The sequence below is a fragment of the Neophocaena asiaeorientalis genome, unplaced genomic scaffold (genome assembly GCF_003031525.2).
Source record: "Neophocaena asiaeorientalis asiaeorientalis breed wild unplaced genomic scaffold, Neophocaena_asiaeorientalis_V1.1 scaffold327, whole genome shotgun sequence".
Taxonomy (NCBI): domain Eukaryota; kingdom Metazoa; phylum Chordata; class Mammalia; order Artiodactyla; family Phocoenidae; genus Neophocaena; species Neophocaena asiaeorientalis.
Genome location: NW_020174560.1, coordinates 5,572,063 through 5,587,186, shown reverse-complemented (window position 1 = coordinate 5,587,186; position 15,124 = coordinate 5,572,063). Strand labels below are relative to the sequence as shown.

At 38.4% G+C, this 15,124-nt stretch overlaps 1 protein-coding gene across 4 annotated transcripts in view; it reads right to left on the bottom strand.

Moving 5' to 3' along the window:
• Positions 1-15,124, bottom strand: part of RPS6KB1 (ribosomal protein S6 kinase B1) — a 39,115-nt gene that overhangs the window by 4,018 nt on the left and 19,973 nt on the right. For all 4 annotated transcript variants that reach the window (XM_024757531.1, XM_024757532.1, XM_024757534.1 and 1 more), the window contains 9 exons: positions 13,100-13,157; positions 11,546-11,646; positions 9,079-9,169; positions 8,806-8,896; positions 8,183-8,290; positions 7,819-7,881; positions 7,550-7,627; positions 4,099-4,206; positions 892-1,004 (listed from right to left, as the gene is read on the bottom strand). In XM_024757531.1, the coding sequence (XP_024613299.1) occupies positions 892-1,004; positions 4,099-4,206; positions 7,550-7,627; positions 7,819-7,881; positions 8,183-8,290; positions 8,806-8,896; positions 9,079-9,169; positions 11,546-11,646; positions 13,100-13,157 (811 nt within the window). The remainder of the gene's footprint in view (positions 1-891; positions 1,005-4,098; positions 4,207-7,549; positions 7,628-7,818; positions 7,882-8,182; positions 8,291-8,805; positions 8,897-9,078; positions 9,170-11,545; positions 11,647-13,099; positions 13,158-15,124) is intronic.

Here is a 15,124-nt window from a genome sequence, read left to right as displayed (position 1 = left end):
TACTATCTCAACAAGGAACATTTCCCTTACATTTAAAGGGAGTGGGGTAATGTGACCTTTTTTTTTCATTTAATTTCATTTTTGTGTGGATTAGTACAAAAGCAGAAGTTGAGCCATTTCTCCCGTAGACTAATTGCTAGTTTCCTAACTGGTCTCTTTTACCTCTCTACTTGCCCTCATAAAACCGTCAATGATACTTACTTTTTAAAAAAAATCATTTTCTCCCCCACTTAAAACGGCTGCTCATTGCATTTAGAATATTTCTCCAAACCTTTGCCATTCTCTTCCTCGCTCACCACACTTCAGGAATGTTGACCTGCCTTTCGTTTCTAAGAAAAAGGCCAAGTTTTTTCGTCCCTTAGGGCTTCTGCATGAGCTGTTCTTCTACCTGTAATATCCTTGTATTTCTGTATTTTGTATGGCTAGCTATTTCTCCATGAATAGGAGTCCCCTTGTTATTTTTTGCATTCTAGTACCACACTCTATTTTTTTTCGCATAGCATTTGGCGCTACTTGTAATTACATATTTTATTTCCTTCTTTGTTTATTTTGACTCTCTCTCACTAAATTGTAAGCTTCATCAGGACAAGGACAATTCCTGTCTTAATCATGTGTCCCCAGAATGCAGCACAACCCCTGGTACACAATAAATGTTGAATGAATGGTTAAAGAGTACACTTTCCAGTGCAACGGCTTATTTTCAGAAGGGGAGGTAAACTATATAGCATATTATCATTGATTAGTCACAGACTAGTCACTTGCAATATTAGAAGGTGTAGATGCTGTGCTTATGTCAAAGAGAATGACAGATCTTCCATTTATGTAACTTGGCATAAATTTCTTAAGCAATGCTCTTCCAGGTTAAAAAAAAGAATAACAAAGTCTGAATACCTGACAGGTGTTCGTGGGCTGCCAATAAATCTTCGAGGTGACCGGATTTTTGGTTCAAAGGAAAACTTTTCTTTCACGCTTTCAAGTACAGATGGAGCCACATATGTAAAACCCTGAAAGACAGTAACAGTGGACTACAGAATAGGATTTTGTCATGTACATCAAGAAAATGTGGTGGTTTAATCTCTGACACACCAAGACAATGATGTACACCTAAAATCACCAATGTAGATACTATCCAGTCTCCTCAATCTCATTTCACACCCGTTACCTTCTTTCCGGTCATTTCTTGAGGCACAGACCTCCAGAGAGCAGAATTCTATTGAGCCGCATGTGCCAGCAAACAAAATTTCACTCTACTGAAAGGAGGAGAACAAAACAGGAAAATGTAGGCTCTACATTAAGATGTGAAATACAGGGCTTCCCTGGTGGCGCAGTGGTTCAGAGTCCACCTGCCGATGCAGGGGACACGGGTTCGTGCCCCGGTCCGGGAAGATCCCACATGCCGCGGAACGGCTGGGCCCATGAGCCATGGCCACTGAGCCTGGGCATCCGGAGCCTGTGCTCCGCAATGGGAGAGGCCACAAGAGTGAGAGGCCCGCGTACCGCAAAAAAAAAAAAAAGATGTTAAATACAAAGATAAATGCAAAGAAAATTCTAGTGTTCCTAGCCACATGCATATAAGCAACTAAGATTATCACCCCCAAACAGTTTCTCATTATTAGGCCAAAGTAAAAACAGAATTCTCTAACTTGGCACATGTGATCTTTCTGGTTTTATACCAATGAATGGATAGATTCAGATTTTCCTGATGAATAAGGGTCAGCATTGTGAAAACTTAATTTCAACAGACACTAATGCAATTTTGTTAGCTTTAGTTCTTTCTTGGACCTTGCTATTAGGCTACCAGCTATCATTTATCTTGCTGTTCATGTTCATCCCTTTAACAGTTAATCTTATACCTATCTTCCCTTCTATTTATTCTTGTCACTTATGAGTAGGCATTTGAGTTATAATAAAAAGACTCAGTAAGGCTCTGGGTGAAGTCCTAAAGAGTAAGGTGCAATTCTGTAGAGCATATGCTTTGTTGTGACAGCTACATGTGGACTACGAAGGCCGTTTCCCCGCATGTTCTTGTGGGCTAAAGCTATAACTACCAAGAGGACCAGACTGTGCCTTAATCATCTTTGAATTTCCTTGAATTCTAATAGGAATTGAAATATTAATTGAACTGAAGTTACTACAGCCACAATCTCCAGATAAGTGGGCTGTTACTATTTTTAATTAATTTTAGTGCTCGCTTAAAACAGATGCACGTTGTGTACAGAATTCTGGCTACAACCTAACAAATGAGTTGTTCTTGTATTCATTATTTAGCCAATTTAAGTAATTAAGAAAAGCTCAACACGGATTTCCCTGGTGGTCCAGTGGTAAAGAATCTGCCTTCCAATGCAGGGGATAAGGGTTCAACCCCTGGTCAGGGAACTAAGATCCCACATGCTGTCGGGCAACTAAGCCTGCGTGCCATAACTACTGAGCTTGTGCGCCTCAACTACAGAGCCCTTGCACTCTGGAACCCACGCGCCACAACTACAGAGCCCACGTGCCCTGGAACCCGCGCACCACAACTAGAGAAGAGAAAACCCGCACGCCACAGCTAGAGAAAAGCCTGCATGACACAACGAAGAGCCTGGATGCCACAATGAAAGATCCTGCATGCCTCAAAAAAGATACCGCAACTAAGACCCAACACAGCCATAAACAAATAAACAAATAAAAAGATCAGCAATACTTTAACTGGAATGAAAGCTTAGATACATAACTTTTGCCACCACAACTTTGGATTTCTTTGTAGTAAGGTGTTTCTAGACTTTTTTTTTTATGGGGGAAAACAATTGTCAAACTAGCTAAAACTCTATAATGCCCAGTTGAAGAAAAGATCTGTATGTTAAATCAAAGGTATAAATTCCACATCACTAGAAAACAAAATTCTGCATCATGAAAGAAAAAAAGAAAGCAATGACACAATTAAAATGAATCATGCCTACTTCCCTAACTGATAAGAGATTGTACTAAGGGGGATACAGTAACTTTGCATCATGCTGACATAAATTTAGTAACATGCATTCATCTTTCCCTCTTATGTAATTAAAATGCTATAAAATTATATTTTGCATGTATATTCTTATATCACCATATAATCATACATTTATAGAATTATTACTATTCAGTGTTGTTTACTGAAAAGCATACTGTACTATGGTGACTTAAGTGTTATTTTGCCCATACACAATTTTTGTATTCCATGCTAACTTTAGAACTGACCCTCCACCCCCAAAGATACAACACTACTGTGGTGTGTTATACTGAGAGCATTATTATTATTTTTTTTTGTTTCACTGAGAGCATTATTTTAAAAAAAAGTTTGAAAATTAAGTTAGCAACAAATCCAGTGAACTCAGAAACAAATAAGGAAGAAAAAAAAACTTCCAAATGATTACTTTCCCCATATTCTGTTCTCCCTAGGGATAATCCAAAAAGAAATGACAAAGGATAATGACAAAGGAAACAAATGATATAAAATCAGGTAGATATTCACATGACATGTAATTATAGTAATAAAATAAGCACTAGGCAAATAATATGCAATGATGGTCATCAGATACAAACCTATCATTTCTGTTAATCAAAATCTAAAATTTTCTTTTTCTATCTGAGGAGACAAGGTATAAATCAATACAGATACCTCCTCCTTAGGATTAATCTGCTTACAATCACATATGAACCAATATATTTTGATGTCAAATATTCACAATCAACAGGTTAAAAATCCCCTACAGACAAAAATCTTTAGCTGTTTCAGGAATAAAATAGTTACTATGAGCTCTTCTTCTCCTACTGCTATGACTGTGTGGGTTTCAGTTAAGATGCTGAGCCAAACATTTTAAGTCAGTGGGCTATTCAAAAAAAGGAATCATATACTCTGACTCTAATTGCTAAAATGGAATGCTGGATTATGAAAATGAATTTTCTAACTTATCAACAAGTTATAAGGGGATAACAAAAAAAAAAGCACCTCAGGTTATCTACATGAACTATAAAGCAAGCAAACTGAAATTTTCTTATTAAAAAGGGTGTTTCTTACTGAAAAGGGCCCATCCTCATACTTAAATTTCCCATGGGTACATCAGAAATTCTTTCACTCACCAGAAAGACCTGGTTGGCACTTTCACTGAGAGTTGAGTCATCTGGGCTGTCAACAGGTGTCTGACGTGTAAACTTTGAATCAAACTGACTCACATCCTCTTCAGATTGCTTTATAAAAAACAAAATGATTAGAAAATGGTGAACAGACTACATTATACATATCAATCAAATGCATTACATACATTAGAGAAGGCTCTAGATAGACCTCTTTTCTCAGGGTTTGACTGTAATAAAGTAGCAAAATAGCCTTAGCAGGCACAGACTGAAAAATAAATACAGGTGAAAAGGTCAAACTATATCTTTAGTACACAGTTATCATTCCTATTAAAAATCTGGGGCTTCCCTGGTGGCGCAGTGGTTGAGAGTCCGCCTGCCGATGCAGGGGACATGGGTTCGTGCCCCGGTCCGGGAAGATCCCACGTGCCGTGGAGTGGCTGGGCCCGTGAGCCATGGCCACTGAGCCTGTGCATCCGGAGCCTGTGCTCCGCAGCAGGAGAGGCCACAACAGTGAGAGGCCCGCGTACCGCAAAAAAAAAAAAACAAAAAAAAAAACCTGAATATCTTCCCTTCTCACAAAGCTTCAGTGTGGCTAGCCCACTGGCGAAATCCCTTTTTAGAGACAATTTGCACAGTTGGCAAATTTGTAATAAACTTGAAGCAGAGTTTAAACACAAAGCACATAATATGCTCTAGTTGAAGTTTCTTCCCATACCTTATTTCATTCCTTTAAATTTCTCAAGGAGCAAAAGTAATATTCTACTCTGCATGAGTATATTTTCTTGTGGAGGAATATTATCACCCAGATCTAACGACCAGATCTGTTTCTTTAATTTCTTCTCTGTGTTACAACATCAGACCATGTGGTTGTGTCAAAAGAACCCAGCAAGCGGGACTTCCCTGGCAGTCCAGTTAAGACTCCATGCTTCCACTGCAGGGGGCACAGGTTCCATCGCCAGTCGGGGAACTAAGATCCCGCATGCTGCGCGGCCCAAAAAAAACAACTCAAGAACCTACACAAAGAAGCACCCAGTGTCTAAAGATGGGAAAAACTGAACATCAATAAAAATAACTGCAATGAATTGAAGCACAAATATGTTAAACAGCATGAGTTCATAATTATACTAAAAAAAAAATCACACAATTCATTGGCCAATTTTGGAAGTTAGGGAACTAATTCATTATTTTGCAAACTGGGAAAGAAACATTTATCCTGCCTTTCCTGTATAAACTGCACCTCAGGTAACCAAACAACTGATACAAGAGTATCTTTTTACAGAACAATTCCACCTAATAAATAAAGAATGAATAACAATATTAGAGTAAGACAATTTTGCACACCCCTAATGAAATCTTGGAACTACGCTATAGATTCTCAACCTTGGCTCTACTGACATTTTGGGCCTGATGATTCTTGTTGTAGGATGTTGTCCTGTGCATTGTAGGGATGTTTAGCAGCATTTCTGGCCTCTATCCCCTAAGTACCAGTGGCACTCCTCCCTAAGTTGTGACAACTTGTCTCTGACATTGCCAAATCAACCCTGGCTGAGAACCACTGATATAGGCAATAATCAATGACCACTTTTTTTTTAGCGGTACACAGGCCTCTCACCTGCGTACCATGTTGTGAGAGGTACTATGCCATGACATAGATCATCTAAATGTTGTGGCCTCTCCCGTTGCGGAGCATAGGCTCCGGACGTGCAGGCTCAGCGGCCATGGCTCACGGGCCCAGCTGCTCCGCAGCATGTGGGATCTTCCCGGACCAGGGCACGAACCCATGTCCCCTGCATCGGCAGGCGGACTCTCAACCACTGCGCCACCAGGGAAGCCCCCACTAACATTTTTTTTAAAAAATGTAAGTACATATTATATCTTCTGATCGAAATATATAGTACCAAAAGTTTAATCTGAATCAGATCTAAACTAAACCTAAACTACCAGTTTCCAGAAATACAAGGAACAGATGAACATGGCTGAGGACAACATGGGGTTAAAATCAGCAAAATCAATGTGAGGACCCCTACAGGACCAACGGTCCAGTTTCTTCAATAAGTCCTCAAAGGAGGAATTGAGACAGGATATCTATAGATGGAGAGACCTAAGAGACATAGTAACCAAAGTATATAGGTCTTGATTGAATCCTTACTGAAACAAACCAACAGGAAAAAAAAGGAACAATTGGGGAAACTGTCAGCTTTTTAGTTGTGATGATAGCACGGTGGTTATGTTTACATTTAAACAAGATGACTTAATAATTTTTGAAGCTGGATAGTTGGTATATGAGGGTTAATTATCCTTACAGTTATATATATATATTTAAATTTTAAAGCAAGTCACCTTGTGCTCCAGGACCAAATAATCATCATCATTATCCTATTCCTTCTCCTCCAACATCATCTCAAGAAATAGAAAAAGAAACTATCTTTTCTCAAATTTTGAGATGGGAAAAAGACAAGAACTAATACGCTAACTCATTTACTCATAAGCATATTGTTATGGTTTGAAGTATGTCCCTCCAACAGTCATATAATGAAGTTCTAACCCAGGGTATCTCAGAATGTGACCTTATTTGGAATGAAGGCCATTACAGATGTAATTAGTTAAGATAAGGTCATACTGGAGTAGGGAGGGATCCTAACTCAATATGACTGCTGTCCTTACAAAAAAGGGAAAATGTGGACACAGATCTACACACAAGGAGAATGCCACATGAACATGAAGGCAGAGATAGGATGATGTTCCTACAAGCCAAGGAATGCCAAAGATTGCCAGCAAACCACCAAAAGCTAGGGGAAAGGCATGAAACAGTCTCTCACAGCCTTCAGAAGTAACCAACCCTGCCAACACCTTGATCCCGAACTTCTAGCCTCTAGAACTGTGACATAATAAATTTCTGTTTAAGCCACCTAGTTTGTGATACTTTGTTATAGAAAAGCAAATTCAAAATAGGGTTGGGTTAAGCAAAACAAAACAAAGCAAATAAACACAAAAGTCCTAAGTACTTGAGATATTTAATCATCTTAGGCAACCAACTTTAAACTAGTTAATATAGCCATCAATTGCTGCTGGCAGTAGTTCCTGAAAAGACTGCATAGAGGGACTTCCCTGGTGGCGCAGTGGGTAGGACTCTGCACTCCCAATGCAGGGGACCTGGGTTTGATCCCGGGTCAGGGAACTAGATCCCACATGCATGCCCCCACTACGAGTTCTCATGCCACAACTAAGGAGATGCCTGCCGCAACTAAGGAGCCCGCCTCCTGCAACTAAGACCCGGTGCAACCAAATAAATTAATTAAAAAAAAAAAACTGCACAGAATAAGGATTCTGAAGAGAGGATAGACCAAAGTTTTTGAACTATTAATAAATATAAAATGTTTCTGAATGGTCTGATGTTTTCTTATTGTAAAAAAGTACCAGGTCCCTCAGATTATATGCTTTCATGAATACATACCAACAGAGGTTTAAAGGGGGGCTCTACCTTCCGAGCCAGCAGTTCTTCCCAGTTAATATGTCTGAAGAATGGATGAGCCTGGGGAAGAACAAAACAAAAGAGCAGGAAGAAAGGTTAAGGGGAACAGACTTCACTGGACTGACTAATCAGCCTATTTGAAATTACCAATCACAAAATAAGCTATACTTATAAGCAACTACATATAACCTCCACAAATACATAAAATAGCATTATCTTCCCCACAAACCACCAAACATGCCAATCCCTACTTGAACTTCTCCAGCGTCCCCAGGACCAGCTCCAAGACGAGAAGCAGCATTTCTTTTCAGCAGCTTTAGGGAGGAAAAGAAACACACTGATGAACCTTACCTAGTCAAATTGATTATTTTTCTTTATAGAATTTGCATGTCTATTTTGCCTTGCAAATGTACGATTTATTAATTACTTCTAAATATCGTTTGGGAATAAAAAGAAAATCTTTAAACAAACAAATTTGTCCTTTGCCTGCAAAAACTGTAGGCTTTTTTGTCAACACCTGTGTATGATTCTGTAGTCAAAATGTCTATTCAGTTCTATCTATTTAAATCCTAGTAGTTGAAGCTTACGGTTTGAGTGCCTATTTTAGAACCCTACCTTTTTAAGCAGATCTCTGGCTTCTTGTGTGAGGTAGGGAGGCAAATTGAGTTTACATTTGAGGATTTTGTCAATTGTTTTCTTTCTATTCTCCCCAGTGAACGGGGGCTAAGAGTAGAAGAGAGTGAGAAAAATCAGCATAGAAAAAATCAAATTTTAAATAACAGAATTATTCATTTCCTGAATTAGTCAGTTACGCATAGAGATCAGAAATGTATGTTGTGATATGGGATGACTGCTAAAGACCTGTAGTTTTTGAGCAATGGCACAGAGAAAATAGCAACGTCCTGGAAGCAACTGGGTTGCCACCATTAACTTGGTGTGATAATGGGTGAGCCATTTGATTTTATGCTTCACTTTCTCCATTTCTAAAATAAGGGCAGTATCTGTTTTACCTCTGTTTCACAGGACCACAGGCCATGACATAGATCATCTAAATGAAAATATTTATAAAAGTACAGAGGCCCATAATACTACTAATGAAGCATCAGTAGTGTTAGATTTTTAAAAAATAACTTAATTGGTAACATTTTCAAAAAGCACAGGAAAGATCTCTTGCTGTAATGACTTAATAACTACTCAGCACAGACCATAATACATGCAACTTTTAACTGTGCACCTACTGCTCCAGTCAGCATGTCATACATTAATGCTCCCAGACTCCACCAATCCACAGCACGATTGTGGCCACTTCTCATCAAGATTTCAGGGGCCCTACAAGGAGAAAAATAATATGCCTAAAACATTCACTATTTGCCTATCATCTGAATTAAAAATTTTAAAACAATATACAGAACCAAGTGTTGCTACAGAAAATTTAGCACACTATTATTTAAACCAGGTAAAAGTTAGCATTATCCCCAAACCAGTAATATTTCTTTGAACATGCAGCTCACATGTATTCTATTGTTCCACAAAATGTGTGTGTGACTGTTCCATCATGAATAGATTCTTTGCATAGTCCAAAATCTGTTAGTTTCACATGACCTACAATGAAAGATTATAGATGGTTATTCTGAGAATTCTATGTGCAATATTTGAATGTATCATACAAGATAATAACCTATCCTTCCATTTTACTTTTTCTGCCTTAAATTTATTTTTTGAGACATCAAGAACTAGCAAGGTTCCATCCATAAATGGGATGCTAAATAACCCTTTAAGGGTAGGGCAAAATTATCTTTGCCGGAACTTCCCTGGTGGCCAGTGGTTAAGAATCCGCCTGCCAATGCAGGAGACATGGGTTCAAGCCCTGGTCCGGGAAGATCCCACATGCTGCGGAGCAACAAAGCCCGTGCACCACGACTCCTGAGCCTGTGCTCTAGAGCCCACGAGCCACAACTACTGAGCCCGCATGCCACAACTACTGAAGCCCATGTGCCTAGAGCCCATGCTCCGCAACAATAGAAGCCACCGCAATGAGAAGCCCGCGCACCGCAACGAAGGGTAGCCCCCGCTTGCTGCAACTAGAGAAAGACTGTGCGCAGCAACGAACACCCAAAGCAGCCAAACTAAAAAAAATTGTCTTTGCCAATGATATAATCTATCTAGTAAAGGTAAAAGAAAGATGAGAAAAAGGTGAAAAACAGCTTGTCTAAGGCTCTAGCTTTACCTATACCAAGAATCCTTTACCATCCTGAGCAAGTAAGTCCTGGGAAAACTTGATGAAGTCTGGATTACGTACACAGACCATAAAAAAGATCTTCTGCATGTTAAACAAAGGTGTGACACTGTACTTCAAACATATAGCTTCTATCACCATGAACTGTGACCTGACAGTTCTTAAAACAGACTTAGTCACTATAACAAGTTAGCTTATTCTGCCAATGCAGTTTGGAAAAAGAAATGAAATTGCTGTATGGCATAGAACCATCATCTTTGATCCAGAAAGTGAAAAACTCATCACCTTGGGGCTTCCCTGGGGGCGCAGTGGTTGAGAGTCCGCCTGCCGATGCAGGAGACACAGGTTCGTGTCCCAGTCTGGGATGATCCCACATGCCGCGGAGCGGCTGCGCCTGTGAGCCTGGGCCGCTGAGCCTGCGCGTCCGGAGCTTGTGCTCCGCAACGCGAGAGGCCACAACAGTGAGAGGCCCGCGTAAAAAAAGAAAAAAAGAAAAAAAACAAAACAAAACAAAAAAACTCATCACCTTACACAAAGAACATCTCAGTTCAAGTTTAGCTTTAATGAACTGTCATTAGCTATCCAGTGGTTCAGCAACCCCAGAGACCCTACTGTTCCAAGTTTATTTCGAGAAAAGAAAAGGCAATGGACTATTAACTCAAATGTAGGTATGTATTTTACTCTGACACAGAAGAAGAAATATGACCTTTATTTTCACAGAGCCACCTGATACACTCAGGTTATGCATCAAAGAAATTAACTAGTCACTTCCCTATTCTATCCCTTGCCCTAGAATTCACAATCAGAATCTAAATTTGTGGCAGTGGGGGCAGAACTGGGAGAGAGAGATACATAGATATCTGTAATGTATGTGGTTAAGTACATTTCCCCCCAAAAAAAGGGGAAAAGAAAGGAAAGCAAGAAACCCCCCACTATCTAAAACATTTATTCTGGCATCAGTTGTCCATAAACCATTTTCTGTACAAGAATTTAAAACCATTAACTACCTATTGCATCATTCGATAGACATCTAAGGATCAGCAGCTGCCACCAGCCCCCCGATACCCGAGTTGGTTGGTTGCTCCTTTGGGATGTGAGTGAATTGCCAAGTCTAGCCAGCCCAGATTACTCTCACATAAGTTGAACTGTGTGTAGCAGCATGCAGTAATGATCAAGGCTCACTTTGCTGTAGCTATAGCTGCACAGAATATTAGTCTGTCTGATTTTTATGTCTGTTGTTGTTGCAGACAGCAAGAATAAACTGATGCCTACTAAATATTTTACCTCCAAAGTTATATCAAATATTTTGGTTCAATTCTAATCCTTTCCTTTTTTATCACATTAATAAAATTTACCATAAAAATATTGCTTCTAATACTTATGCATTTCATCAGTAAAGAAAATTCAATTTATAAAGTTAAGATTCACTTTCCAATTTAAGGAACCAACCAAAATTAGTATTTGGACTGGCTTCTGGCTCACCACACTTTATGTAAGGATTACAAAAGAATGACAAGCTATAAAGAGTAAGGATTAAACTAGAAAAGGTAGTTGTGGCCAGTTATCCTCAAGTCTCTTTAATCTCATCAATCATAAGTACAAGTATCATGATGCTATAAGTTCTGAGGGAGCAATGTATAATAACTGACGCATAAATATGGGGCTTTGAAAATGACCATGACCTGTGTGGGAAGATTTTAAGATGATTATTTACTATAGAATTGTTTACAGTATATCTCCACCTTGGTGATTAAGCATGATATTCTCCGGCTTCAGGTCTCTGTAGATGATCCCCTTTTGATGTAAATGCCCCAAAGCCATGGAGATTTCTGCCAAGTAAAAGCTGGAAACAAAAGTGATTTAATAAAATTAAAAAGAGTAATCTACTCAAAGCAGTTTATGTATGGAGCAAAATTCCTTGAAAGAAATAGACATGCACCAAAGACCAAATTAGTGGGAGTGGGGGTGGGTATGGGGAAAAGAGATGGCATAGGATGCTGCCAAAAGGCATGGAGACATTTACGTTTCACTCGTTTAGTGAAACTATAAAATGTTTTATTTCATCATTAGAACATATTGCTAAAATTGCAAAGAAGTCCAGAACATGCCAAACTGTCACTGGTCGTGTTTTGTTCTGTCTATGTAGGAACTAGGCCAATAGTCATTCAGATCAAAGCAAATTTCTCCCACCCACCCCCAATTTTTAAATCCCATAGGAAATAGGAACTTTGTTATTCTCAGAGATCAAGTCTTAGTTTCAAAAATACCTTATAACCTGACCCTTAGAAGCCCACGCATCCCTTACTTAATACAGCTGCATATTTATATACAGCTCATGCCCACAGTATCTGCCCTCCCTCTTGCCAGCCAGCCCACAACTATAAACTGTGTGACACTCAAATTTATCTACCTCAAAAGAATAAAGGGCTGAGTCAACCCTGTCTGGATTCGAAAAGCACAAGGCACTGCAATACTGGCTGCATAACAATGTTGCAATCCTGCAGATTACTCCAGGATGGAGAGGGTGTGTCCTAGAGGACTGAGGCAGTTTCACAGCCAGCAGGACCACAAACACAGCCTCCAACATGGCTCAGAGAGCCTCCTCCAAAAAGGGCACTTCATCCCTAAGGCTCTTAAATGCAGCTTCTGTGTTAGAAAAGGCCTGAAATTAAACAATGGAATGCAGTTTGGTAATTAAGGTAGAAAAAACATTTAAGTGTTTTGTATTCAATTAATGTGTAGGATAAACTGATTTATTGTTACCCAATACTGTCATCTCACAAAAGGGTGTGTATATTTTTAATTTGAAGCAGATGCCATCTTAAGAAATATGAGGGTAGATCCCATCCTGGCCATTGAATCAATCCACAGATGATATGTGCAGGCTTATCACCTCCCTAAGACTGCACCTTGGGAACTGGAAAGTCTACAAAAAAAGAGGAGATGATTTCTGATACTTTCCATTGCTCCACACATAAAGTTTTACTGGAAAACCACATTCACCCAGAGCCAAGGCAGGCAGCTTACCAATTCAAGGAAAGAAAGCCCCAGTGAGAATGGTTCTGTTAGGAACTGGTGTGAAGAACGTTCCACCCAAAGCCTGGGGGCAAAGGAATGATGTGACCTCCAATGGCTGCCAAGTCCCAAAGCTGCTTCTCCCTCTTAGAGTCCTGAGTGACCAACTGGCTCCAGAACAATTTACTGAATCATCTGGCTGCCCACAGTGGGAACAGGACTTTGCTTTTAATCATATGAATTATTACCTGAATCCATACAACCACAAAAATTTCACTTACCAGGCTGTGTCTTCCATAAATATTCCTTCTCTTTCTAACTGCATAAATAATTCTCCTCCTGTAAAGAAAAGAAAAAGACATTAGAAACAAAGCAATCTTTTCTTCCCAACAATCCATTCTAATGAGAGGGTTTGTGCTTTCCTTTTAGCCATAATTAAAAGACATCAACCCTTTAAAAATAAAAAACAGATCCTAAACATTACAGGTTTAAAACTAAGTCCTCAGTATTCCATTTTTAGCAGTGTTCTTAGTCTTATGTGAAATATACAAGTTTTGGAATTCTAGGATTTACATCTATAAACTTCAAAATATTTACAGATTCCAGACCTGCGGTTAAAAAAAAAAATCTTGATTAAAGCTTCTCTAACATTTTACCGGCATTTAGAAAAATGTTAGTATGTAATTAAACCATCCTTGCAAATTAGTGAATGCCCATATTCCACATTTTTAGAACTCTTAAACTGCATGAATTTGGCAATGTCCTTGTAAATAGTATGGCACTGTTTGAATATCAAAATAAACAATGATAATAAAGTGTGATATCCTACTGAAAAATCTTAGAATCCATGAATCCACAATGATGTAAATCAGTGAATAGATAAATGGAAAGCTCTTCGTTACAGCAGAATGCCAAATAATAAATGAAGAAGCCATGATGGAGTAAGAAAAATCACTTGGCAATCATCATAGTTAATTGTTTCAGGCAAGAATCAATGGATGCTAAAACTGTATGTGAAAGTTTGATGAAAGATGAGATATTTAAATAATTTCAAAGTATCTCAAGATACTTACTAATTACAAAAGGAAAATTTCACCAGAAAAAAAAAACTGGCAGACATCACCTTATACATATGATCAAAGTTAACATCAACAGTAATGAAACAAAGATACAAATATCATGTACCTCTTGCTCTGATACACAGAGAAGGATACAATGTCACTTCGATGTCCTCCCCAAAATGCATAACCTGAATCTAATCCTGAGGAAACACCATACAAGCCCAAACTGATACATTCTACAAAGTAACTAAACTGTACTTTTCAAAAATGTCAAGGTCATGAAAGACAAAGAAAGACTGAGGAACTGTTCCAGATTAAAGGAAACTGAGAGAGATTACTGTATTAATGTTAATTTCCTATTTTGATAATTTTAGTACAGTTATGTAAGATACTGTCTTTAATTTCAGAAAAATATACATTGAAGTATTTAGGGGTAAAGGGAAATCATGTCTGTGACACTCTCTTAAAGAGTTCAGGAAAAAATTATGAACATATATACACATATGTGTGTGTATATACACATCTATATACACACACGTACATATACAGAGAGGGAGAGAAAGAGAATGATGAAACAAAACAATGTGGTAAAATGGTAACACTTAGGGAATCTAGGTGAAGAGTACTTGGGAATTCTTTGTCCTGTTCTTAGAACGTTTTTGCGGAAATCTGAAACTATGTTAAAATAAAGGTACAAGAAAAAAACAACCGTCACAAAAAAGTGACTAAATTCTGCAAATTTCTGTTCCATGTTACAGGCTCTTGTGAAATCTGTTTTTCAGAAAACTCAAGTGTGTTTGCTGGAAATAGATACCTGTGATCTTGAAATGCTATGGGGTACCACAAATTCCTAGGAGGGGGTAAGCCCTGGAAAAGGTGGGTGATTTCCAATGTAAACTGCAAAAATCTATCAATAAGACTACATTAAACAAAAAACTCTTCTGTTTAAAGATGCAATACCAAAAATACTCATTACCTTAAACAACACTCTAAGTTTTCCATGTCAGTTTCAAAAAAATAAATAAATAAATAAATAAATAAATAAATCAGTGGTTTATTTGAATTATATGATCTTACCCAAGTGTAGTCAATTTGATGGCTATCAATTAGCTATTTGCTCTTTTAATTGATTACAATGGGATTAAGATAAAATATTACAGATGGGGAAAAAGACTTAACCTTTAAAGTTTCCTTCACATTTGTCTGCAAAAAGAAACATTTCGTCACATCTGAATTCCTTATGTC